At 41.0% G+C, this 12,043-nt stretch overlaps 1 protein-coding gene across 1 annotated transcript in view; it reads right to left on the bottom strand.

Annotated features, from left to right (window-relative positions):
* The window catches only part of rnf168 (ring finger protein 168), a 13,215-nt gene extending 9,847 nt beyond the window's left edge, over nt 1-3,368 (bottom strand). The window contains exons 1-2 of the mRNA XM_031311251.2: nt 3,095-3,368; nt 2,384-2,565 (exon numbers count right to left, since the gene is read on the bottom strand). Of these exons, the coding sequence (XP_031167111.1) occupies nt 2,384-2,515 (132 nt within the window). The 5' untranslated portion in view covers nt 2,516-2,565; nt 3,095-3,368. The remainder of the gene's footprint in view (nt 1-2,383; nt 2,566-3,094) is intronic.
* Between the last annotated feature and the right edge of the window lie 8,675 nt (nt 3,369-12,043).

The following is a 12,043-nucleotide window of genomic DNA, read 5'->3' as shown; positions in this document are numbered from 1 at the left end:
TAGCTTTTAACCTTCATTTTACCAGGAAATCCCCATAAAAATGAAGAATATGTAACTTGTGATTTGTAAAACTCTGAAGATGAATAATCCCCTAAAATCTCAGCCAACGGGTTAGAAATGTTGACTTTGAAGTGCTGTTCCTGTATAGATGTAATAACCATGAATAGTGAAATCAGCTGTTCAAAGTAGTTGATTATGATTATGTCCTTGGTGCTGGAGTCAATATATAGATTAATGTGTTCAGTAGCTTCCTGCTAACGAGCCTGTAGTGCTGATGAGATGACCCTAACCCTAACCCTGCTGATGAGATGACCAGTTGTAGTTTAGTGCCAGTAGGCCTGTTAGTTAACAGGTGAGGGTTAACTCAGGTAGGACTGGGTGGAGACATATTTAATATGTGTATTATGAGGTGGTCCACACACCCTGGTCTAGACCATGTCTACTCTAACATCAAGAACCATACAGACCTGCTCCTCTCCCTCACCTGGGCCAGTCAGATCACATCTAACTACTGATCCCAGCATGCACCAGTCAGACCACATCTAACTACTGATCCCAGCATGCACCAGTCAGACCACATCCAACTACTGATCCCAGCATGCATCAGTCAGACCACATCTAACTACTGATCCCAGCATGCACCAGTCAGATCACATCCAACTACTGATCCCAGCATGCATCCTGGTCAGAAGGCCTATCAGAACCTGGTCTGGTCCTATCCCAGGTCCAGGACTGCTCTGTGTAATAAGTTCCAGACCAGAGCCCTCTGTTTCCTGTTGAGATTTCATCTAGCGGGTATGCTGCACGTTACCATGACAGCAGAGGGGACCAGCTGACTGGGGACTCAGAGATCACTGCTCCTTCACCAGTCCAGTCAGGATTTAGTCTCTGACCATAAATAATAATAATCTCTTTACTTCAACATTGGCTCGTTATTATCATCAGTGATGAACTAACTCTGACTTTTAAAAACAGTTTAAAGGATATCGTCTAATTATCGTTATCGTTTAAATCTGTTATTAGACAGAACATGATGGTAGTCTCTGCTCCACCGCTGCCTCCACCAGTTAGTTAGTTAGTTAGTTAGATAGTTAGTTAGTTAGTTAGACAGTTAGTTAGTTAGTTAGTTAGATAGTTAATTAGTTAGTTAGATAGTTAGTTAGTTAGTTAGTTAGATAGTTAGTTAGATAGTTAGTTAGATAGTTAGTTAGTTAGTTAGATAGTTAATTAGATAGATAGTTAGTTAGTTAGTTAGATAGATAGTTAGTTAGTTAGATAGTTAATTAGTTAGTTAGTTAGATAGATAGTTAATTAGATAGATAGTTTGTTAGTTAGTTAGATAGATAGTTAGTTAGTTAGTTAGATAGTTAATTAGTTAGTTAGTTAGATAGATAGTTAGTTAGTTAGTTAGATAGTTAGTTAGAGGAACTCACCTGTCAATCACTCTCTACACTTCCTGCTCAGGGATTTCACAATAAAAGCCTTCAGATGGACCAAAGGGAGCAAATAACTTCATGTGTGTGTGTGTGTGTGTGTGTGTGTGTGTTACCTTGCAGAAGGTGTGTGTGTGTGTGTGTGTGTGTGTGTGTGTGTGTGTGTGTGTTACCTTGCAGAAGGAGTGTGTGTGTGTGTGTGTGTGTGTGTGTGTGAGTGAGTGAGTGAGTGAGTGTTACCTTGCAGAAGTAGTGTGTGAGTGTGAGTGTGTGTGTGTGTGTGTTACCTTGCAGGAGTGTGTGTGTGTGTGTGTGTGTGTGTGTGTGTGTGTGAGTGTTACCTTGCAGAAGTAGTGTGTGAGTGTGTGTGTGTGTGTGTGTGTGTTACCTTGCAGAAGGAGTGTGTGTGTGTGTGTGTGTGTGTGTGTGTTACCTTGCAGAAGGAGTGTGTGTGTGTGTGTGTGTGTGTGTGTGTGTGTGTGTGTGTGTGTGTGTGTGTTACCTTGCAGAAGGAGTGTGTGTGTGTGTGTGTGTGTGTGTGAGAGAGTGAGTGAGTGAGTGAGTGAGTGAGTGAGTGAGTGTGTGTGTGTGTTACCTTGCAGAAGTAGTGTGTGAGTGTGTGTGTGTGTGTGTGTGTGTGTGTTACCTTGCAGAAGGAGTGTGTGTGTGTGTGAGTGTGTGTGTTACCTTGCAGAAGGAGAGTGTGTGTGTGTGTGTGTGTGTGTTACCTTGCAGAAGGAGTGTGTGTGTGTGTGTGTGTGTGTGTGTGTGTGTGTGTGTGTGTGTGTTACCTTGCAGAAGGAGTGTGTGTGTGTGTGTGTGTGTGTGTGTGTTACCTTGCAGAAGGAGAGTGTGTGTGTGTGTGTGTGTGTGTGTGTGTGTTACCTTGCAGAAGGAGAGTGTGTGTGTGTGTGTGTGTGTGTGTGTGTGTGTGTGTGTGTGTGTGTTACCTTGCAGAAGGAGTGTGTGCAGGGCAGAGTAACCGGCTCCATGAAGATCTCCAGACAGACGGGACAGAGACAGTCGTCCCGAGACAGCGCCGCCCCCCCCCTCTTCTTTCCCACCCCTCTCTCTGACACCATCCTCCTCCTCTTCTTCTTCTGTGGTGGGAACGGAGAGTCAGCTGATCCTCCTGCAGGAAGAAGAAGAAGAAGTGAGTTCACTAAAGAACTGCTCCTCTTCAGCCACTCAAGACATGACAGCTGCTGTCAGTCACACACACACAGACACAGGTGTGTATCTGTATCCACATTGACCTCCATTCATGTTTAATGTGAGTGGATTTAGTCGTGTGTGTTTTCAGATGTTAAATAAGTCTCTAAAGACAGACTAGCTGTGTGTTTCCTGTGTATTCTCATGTCTATGTGTTGCTGTCTTTGTGAAAAGTGTGATATAAATAAACTGTCCTTCCTTTAACGTGACAACAACAGAACGAGCTGATATTTAAACTTCATGTTGAGCTAACTAAACATTAGCAGCTAACGTTAGCTCGCTGCGTCTGTACGGGGCGTCTTCACAGCTAAACAGCAGCTAAACAACAGCTAAACAGTAGCTTAACAGCAACTAAACAGTAGCTTAACAGTAGCTAAACAACAGGTAAACAGCAGATAAACAACAGGTAAACAACAGGTAAACAGCAGGTAAACAGCTGTGTAACTCACCTGAACTGTGGTAAACAGACGTTGATGCTAAAGCTAAAGTTAGCTAACAGCACGTCTAGTTAGCTCCCTGGCTAACTTCGCAGCTAACGTCAAACCACGGAAGGCCTAACTGTTAGCTACCCGTTAGCTAACAGTGTAGACTGCACTGTGTATGGCTAACAGTTAGCACATTCCTGTAACAGCTAACCGAAAACTTTACCGGAGATTCACCGGAGAAGTTCTGCCACTGAACACCCGCGTGAATCAATTGTTCTCACAGTGCGCCTGCGCAGTCCCATAGCCAATCACAGCAGCCCGTCCTCCGCCCACAGCCAATCACAGCAGCCCGTCCTCCGCCCACAACCTGATCTTTATTTATATTATATTATTATATTATATTTATATTATTATTAGTGAAGAACATGGTACATCGCCAGTATGTTCATATACAACAAGTCAATACGGTGCAAATACAGAAACAATATATGTAGAACATAAATTAAAAGGTTAAAAAGTACTACATAGTTATGGACAATTAAATAAATAAATACACCATTAAATAATTACTTAAATGTGTCATTAATTAATTAAAATTAGAATTAAATACATAAATGTGTTATTAAATGTCTCATTAATTAATTCAAATACCGATTAATTTGATGTAAAATACATATATAATTATTTCTCTGTACATTTACATTTCATGGTAGCTAGAAAGTGCATTATGCTGCTATTTTAACATTCTGGCCCTTGACAAAGGTACAACAATCCACTTGTAACTCTTATTATTAATCTGGTCATAAATCACAGTGCACATATGTTCATACAATGAATATGCAGACATAAATACACAATATCTGTACTCTGTGGTGCACTCAGCAACTCACCTTGGGCACGTCTCTCATAACTGGCGATGAATAGACAACAGCCAGTGGCATTTAACTACTGCAGAGAGGGGGCGCCCTGAGCCAATCATTCTGACCTGCTATTAAATAACAATAATGGAAGTGGAACGGCAGAATATGTAAACCCTGTTACACATGCAACAATACGGTCTAACGTATTTACACTGAATTCATGAGTTTTCTGTTTATGAATTGCTGCTCTCATACATACGCTCTGAAAGAATATGAGGTTTAAGGTAACGTTACTTGATGTTGTTCTTGTTTGTCAGAAAGACAGATCTCTATTCAGCTGTGAATGATGAGGAGGAGTTAGACCGTATCGGAAGTGAAATTCACAGAAGTCATCCAAACACCGGCTACGAGCTACTGGTGGTCACCTGAATGTGAGAGGTGTGCGTGTTCCACGTGAGTATAATAATATGGGCATTATTTAAATGTATTTTAATTCAGAGCTCTGCTCCTTTGAAAGGTGAAGGAAGCTCGTGGAAAGACGTCGCCTCTGAGATGTAGAATGTGTACAATAGAAGAGAAACACACATTTCAGGACCGCTGACTTGTATCATCAGGATAGACACGTCCTGTGATTTTTAGCCTCCTGTTTAATAGAGGTGGAACAATATCTGACAGTAATATCCTCAGCTGTCTGGATGGGCCCCGCCCCTGCTGTAAAGGGTATAATATAATCATAGAAAAGGATATAATCATAGAAAAGGATATAATCATAGCATAATAATAATAGGAGGCCAAAAGTCTCAGGTCATGTCTGTTCCAGCATGTGTGTATATATATATATATATATATATATATATATATATATATATATATATATATTAACAGTGACAATATCTGACAGTACAGTACATTTTTGAGGCTGTGCTGGTTCTGTAATAGAAGACTGTTTTACACACATTATGTATTTTATTATGACACCACTATATCCTCATAATAAGTAGCCAGTGAGTGTGTGGTTATTCATTTTAATTTCCTCCCCTCAGTCTCAAGACTGCATGAGATGTCTGAGTCTGCGTGTATTAAAGGACCATTCTGGTGTAAACTAACCCAGGGGTTATTACCTGATGTGTACCTACTCTGTCTCTCTGGGACATGTTTTCATGCTCATCCAATGAGGTTGGAGCTTTAACGAGGCTACCGCCGACCGCTGGTTAGCTTGAAATGCTAGTATTGGGGGCATGGGGACACTCAAATTAAATCACTATTTATACTAGCTACTAACTAAAAAGTGCAGCGTGGACTCTCCATAGACAGGACGGAGATTCCACGCTGCACGGCGTTCGACTAGTCATGACTGGTTTCCAAGATGGCTCCCGCAAGTAAACATGAACGCGACTGTCTTTATAATCTTTTTAATAAACTATCTGCACACTTACAACGGTGTCAATGCTTCTGTTCACATGTAGGGACCCTACTGATGCTAACGTTAAAGTGTGGTGATATTTGGAGCCTTTTTCCTGAAACGGACCCCTGGTGGTGTTTTGATAATTAACTCCTCCCTGTGGTTTCCACAGCCAATAGATTTAAACTGTAGTCAGCCAATCAGAAAAGAAGGAGGTCAGGCCACATTAATCAATCACTGATCTCCTTTGCAGCTCGTTTGAGTAGCCTAAAGAAAATAGTATACACATTGGGTGTTACTTTAGTTTTAATTTATTATCATTTCTACATAATACGTGAACTAGAGTATAGTTATATATCGTGTATAAAGCAGGTATTAGTTCTTGTTGACTGGGCTAGTCAGTTAGCCTGCTGTTGCTCTATCATTCCTGAGGGTGGCAGCAGAGGACCATATATATATTAATTATTCCCTCTGATAAACTATGGAGCTAAATCAGGGCCAAATGTTTTGTTAATTTGAAAAATATACGTATAGTTGAAAAACTAAAGCTTGAAATTGAAAATTTAAGTTTTGGTCTAAAACTTGAAAAAATAAAACCATGTATTCAAACTAAAAATAAGTGTACGAATTTGTCTTTCAGTTTGAATAAAATTTAGATTAAATTCTGGAATTATTTTGAATAAATTATAAATTTTAATTTTTCACTTTTCACTTTTATATTTGTTTTCAGTTCCACATTTCATGTTTTCAGATTCAAAACTTGTTTTTTTTACAGCTTCAAATCTTTTTTTTCACTTTCAGATCAGTTTTTTTCACTTTCAGACTTTTGGCCCTGATGTTGCGTTGGGGGCGTGGCTTCAACTCAGAGGGGCGTGGCTTCAACTCAGAGGGGCGTGGAGTTATGAGTAGCAGCCTAAAGGCCGTTTCACATTGTACGCGGCATGCGCTGCGCTCGCCGCTAGGTTTTCCTATTCCCAACTATATTTGTTGTGCTTGCCGCCGGGCTCAGCGCAAATTTACGTCATACATGCGCCAATATTTGAATGGACGTCACGTCTGCGTCCGGTGTTTACATCAGACTGCAGTAGGCTACATGCGACATTGTGTAGGATACACAGCAGTGATTTGGTGGAGACGATGTTTCTGTCTTTGAAACAAAAGAAAGCCTTGTTCCGTTGGTGGATCCACGTGTGTTCGGTGTTTACTTTTTTTTTTTTTTTTATTCAGACACGTCACAGCGCACCGTGGCCGCTCTTGCGCGTGCCGCGGTCAAAGTTGAACCATGTTGAACTTTGACCGCGGCACGCGCAACAGCGGCCAGCCGCAAAATGCCGGACCAGTCTTGTTATTGACAATAATGGGTTTCATAGCGCAGCGCTGCCGTTTGCGCGTACAATGTGAATGGCCCTTAACAAAGAAGGCAGAAGACTCTCCTCAGTCATGTTGCCTTCAGGAAATGGTGTTACTGCGAGAACTATGACTGAATGCTTTCTATCCACTATATACATCTGATTTTTACTAAACAAACTGATGCCAGTGACAAAGTTCCATTTAAAAAACAGTTTTGGACAACACGTGGTACCAATTACACTATAAGAGCAATAAACTGTGGCAGATTGTGCAGTTCAGCAGGAAGAATGACTTCTCCCACTTCCACGTACGACTTTGAATGTAGCACCACAGTATTCACTCAGCATGGCATCCGCTCCGCCAAGGCAACCCGCCGGCGCCAGCGCACAGGTAAGACATGTGAAAGATATTAGCCTTTTTGAATAGATCCTTTGGGACATTATCCCCGCAGTGGCATTTTGGGGGGAAAATAGGTGGACAGCTGGAAATGAAGCATCGCTAGCACTAAAGTTAGCATTAACTAACGTTAGCTTCACACTAGCTGGTGTTTTTACACTAATTTCAGTGTCCAGCTCAAGTTTTTTGACTTTAACGTGTAGTGGTCTTTGTTAACCTCTGTTTGTCAGAATAGCTCAACAGTGGCTGCAGCCGTACAGAGCCTTATAAATGTAAAAATTATAAATAACTAACATTGCTAAGTTAATAATGTTACCTTTTCATGGTTAGTTTAAACAACATAACTTGTCCTGGTCCGCTTTGTTAATCAATCAATCAATCAATCAGAGCTTTTATTACGGACACACACGGTCCAGAAAACAGACAGTAAGACATACAAATACAAAAAGACAAGTTAGTGTATTCTGATACATAAGTTAGGGTGTGGTAGAAGCCTTCAAAGTTTGCCCAGTTGGCATATTTTGTAAGGCATAACTGTCATGCTGTAACGTTATGTGTGTAAAACGCAATTTATCAGGCCAGAGCATTAATGTGAAGTCGTATTTGTCTACTCTAGGAGCAAATGAAAAGAGACCTTCTTCACTGCAGCCACTGTCGAGTTATGGTCATTCTGACAAACAGAGGTTAAAAAAAGTCTAATATCTGTCACATGTCTTACCTGTGCGCTGGCGCCAGCAGGTTGCCTTGGTGAGTTAATACTGTGGTGCTACATTCAAAGTCGTACGTGGAAGTGGGAGAAGTCATTCTTCCTGCTGAACTGCACAATCTGGCACAGTTTATTGCTCTTATAGTGTAATTGGTACCACGTGTTGTCCAAAACTGTTTTTTAAATGGAACTTTGTCACTGGCATCAGTTTATTTAGTAAAAATCAGATGTATATAGTGGATAGAAAGCATTCAGTCATAGTTCTCGCAGTAACACCATTTCCTGAAGGCAACATGACTGAGGAGAGTCTTCTGCCTTCTTCGTTAGGCTGCTACTCATAACTCCACGCCCCTCTGAGTTGAAGCCACGCCCCTCTGAGTTGAAGCCACGCCCCCAACGCAACATCAGGGCCAAAAGTCTGAAAGTGAAAAAAAAGATTTGAAGCTGTAAAAAAAATAAGTTTTGAATCTGAAAACATGAAATGTGGAACTGAAAACAAATATAAAAGTGAAAAGTGAAAAATGAAAATTTATAATTTATTCAAAATAATTCCAGAATTTAATCTAAATGTTATTCAAACTGAAAGAAAAATTGGCACACTTATTTTTAGTTTGAATACATGGTTTTATTTTTTCAAGTTTTAGACCAAAACTTAAATTTTCAATTTCAAGCTTTAGTTTTTCAACTATACGTATATTTTTCAAATTAACAAAACATTTGGCCCTGATTTAGCTCCATAATAAACTACGGTCACGTAAAGCTCGGGATCATCTGGTCTGTTCTAGGCTGAAGAATCTCTTCTAGTTTTTAACTCTTGGACATTGTTGCTGTTGTGGCATTATTGTAAAAGGTGCACAGTCATTTTAATCTATTTCATTTGAATGTAAATGTTTTTTCATTGTAAGATTACAACATGAGCACAAACTAAAGTCTGCCATTTGAACTACCTGCAGCAAAGTATGATTTTCATGATGTGGTGGAAGCGAGCCGTCTGTTTATCTCCCTGAACTGAATGGTTGTGTCCCGTTGCAGAATAAAATACTTCCAAATCCCCCGTCAGTCCTGACTCCTGAGTCATCTAGGAGTCAGTTCAAAGGTTACCAGAGAGGTCACATCACTAGCACAGCTGGAAATATGTCTGAAGAACACACATCTCCATGCTGACTTCATGGGGACTATGTCGTTTTAGACATTGGGTTTCCATAGTAGATACTAAAAAGAAACCAGATGAAAAATTGACTCAAAATATGAAAATATTTATTCAAAAACATTGACCAAACATTGAAACACACATTTATAAACAGGAACTGGAACAGGCGATGGAACATTTGCTAAAAAGGGGCCAAAAATCCCATTGACACATAAGACTGGTTCCAGAAAACACACAAAGAAATACAGCAAACTAAATTTAAGAAAGAGTAAAAAGGAAAATGAAGAAATAACAAGTTGCTTGTTCAGTCACTTCACTGGTCCAAACTGTCAGTTGCAGCAAACATGCCCCTCGGTGTATATTTAGGGACTCCAGGTAAGTTAGGACATCTCAACACATTCTCACTCCCGTCTGGTAAAATACGGACGCTTGGTCAGGTATCTTTGTCCTCGTTATTGACGCTAAAGTCTCCTATTGGGTCACATAACGAGCTTTATGTAACCACGCTGGGTCGGGACTATTGGCGTCCCTTTTGACGCTTCATGTTCAGGAAAAGGTCCGTGACACGCGTGACCAACAGGACGGTTGAGTTCAGGAAAAGGTCGTGGGTGGGCGTAAACCCTGTGTATCTGCTGCTGTCCCCCTTACATACTACTCTCTAAACCCTGTGTAGCCGCTGTCCCCCTTACATACTACTCTCTAAACCCTGTGTAGCCGCTGTCCCCCTTACATACTACTCTCTAAACCCTGTGTAGCCGCTGTCCCCCTTACATACTACTCTCTAAACCCTGTGTAGCCGCTGTCCCCCTTACATACTACTCTCTAAACCCTGTGTATCTGCTGCTGTCCCCCTTACATACTACTCTCTAAACCCTGTGTATCTGCTGCTGTCCCCCTTACATACTACTCTCTAAACCCTGTGTAGCTGCTGCTGTCCCCCTTACATACTACTCTCTAAACCCTGTGTAGCTGCTGTCCCCCTTACATACTACTCTCTAAACCCTGTGTAGCTGCTGTCCCCCTTACATACTACTCTCTAAACCCTGTGTATCTGCTGCTGTCCTCCTTACATACTACTCTCTAAACCCTGTGTATCTGCTGTCCCCCTTACATACTACTCTCTAAACCCTGTGTAGCCGCTGTCCCCCTTACATACTACTCTCTAAACCCTGTGTAGCCGCTGTCCCCCTTACATACTACTCTCTAAACCCTGTGTAGCTGCTGCTGTCCCCCTTACATACTACTCTCTAAACCCTGTGTAGCTGCTGTCCTCCTTACATACTACTCTCTAAACCCTGTGTAGCTGCTGCTGTCCCCCTTACATACTACTCTCTAAACCCTGTGTAGCTGCTGTCCCCCTTACATACTACTCTCTAAACCCTGTGTAGCCGCTGTCCCCCTTACATACTACTCTCTAAACCCTGTGTAGCTGCTGTCCCCCTTACATACTACTCTCTAAACCCTGTGTAGCTGCTGTCCCCCTTACATACTACTCTCTAAACCCTGTGTAGCCGCTGTCCCCCTTACATACTACTCTCTAAACCCTGTGTAGCCGCTGTCCCCCTTACATACTACTCTCTAAACCCTGTGTAGCTGCTGTCCCCCTTACATACTACTCTCTAAACCCTGTGTATCTGCTGCTGTCCCCCTTACATACTACTCTCTAAACCCTGTGTATCTGCTGCTGTCCCCCTTACATACTACTCTCTAAACCCTGTGTAGCTGCTGTCCCCCTTACATACTACTCTCTAAACCCTGTGTATCTGCTGCTGTCCCCCTTACATACTACTCTCTAAACCCTGTGTAGCTGCTGTCCTCCTTACATACTACTCTCTAAACCCTGTGTATCTGCTGCTGTCCCCCTTACATACTACTCTCTAAACCCTGTGTATCTGCTGCTGTCCCTCCTACTCTCTAAACCCTGTGTAGCTGCTGCTGTCCCCGTTACATACTACTCTCTAAACCCTGTGTATCTGCTGCTGTCCCCGGTACGTATCACAAACACGCAGAAGGATACCATTATCAACGTCAGCTGGTGTAACGGACTCTGCCTTTACGTGATTACATCATTGACACGTTATTTGTGTACACAGTTAATGTAAACCTGTTTATTTTATTTATTTAAATGTACTTTATTCTTTATTTTATCAATTCATATTCGTTATTAGCTTTTTATAAATTATGTTTTATTCATATGTGCTAATGTTTTTGAACAGAATTCTTGTTTATAGCATTATGTCAACAAAATAGATTTACTTTATATATGTAGTATATAAATAATAAAAAACTACAAAATACTTTCAGACCAAAGACAACTAAAAATGTATATACTTATATTCGTAATTTTACATATTTAAATATAAGTAGATTGTGTTTAATTAATCCAGATATTCAAGTTTCAACAAACTACATTTCCCATAATGCAACTGCCCCCTCCCTGTAGTTCTGCTGATCAACCTTTAAACATCTCATTAAGAAGGTGTTTTGATCATAGACTGTAAATATTACTATTATATTCACATATACAGTCTATGGTTTGGATGTTATTAAACGTAACACTAAAATAATCAGAAAAAGATCCTGAACAGCAAACGAGTAGAGAATCCTCGATTAAAGTTAAACAGAAAGACCACAAACACATCACAGGAACTTGATGCTTTTATTGTGAAAAGAGACAGAAGTCAAAACTAAACATGACACAAGTCAACGGCATTTCTACAATTAGATGATCACAGCTTCCATCTTTAAAGAAGTTTACAATGTTCACCAGGAATCTGTTCAATCATTCTCAATTATTTCATACAAAGTTCATTCATTAGTTCATAACAATAACCTGAAATATTTCTGTTAGTGTGATCCTGTACAGACTCAACTGATCAGCAGTGAGAAACAGGAGGAGACTCTCTGTCCTCCAGAGGACTCAGAGACACTGAGGAACCAGGAGACCTGAACCAGAACCCAGGATAGAGAGTCTGAGTGAATGTGGTGTTGAAGGTGTGGAGGAGGATCAGTGAGTCAGAGGAGACTGAGTAGAAGGACAGAGAGCCAGCAGGACAGTCCACATACACTGCTACTCTACCAGAGACAGAGGAGGAGGGGAAGGATGTTA

The sequence above is a fragment of the Sander lucioperca genome, chromosome 5 (assembly GCF_008315115.2).
Source record: "Sander lucioperca isolate FBNREF2018 chromosome 5, SLUC_FBN_1.2, whole genome shotgun sequence".
Taxonomy (NCBI): Eukaryota; Metazoa; Chordata; class Actinopteri; order Perciformes; family Percidae; genus Sander; species Sander lucioperca.
This window is presented reverse-complemented; position numbering and strand designations above follow the sequence as displayed.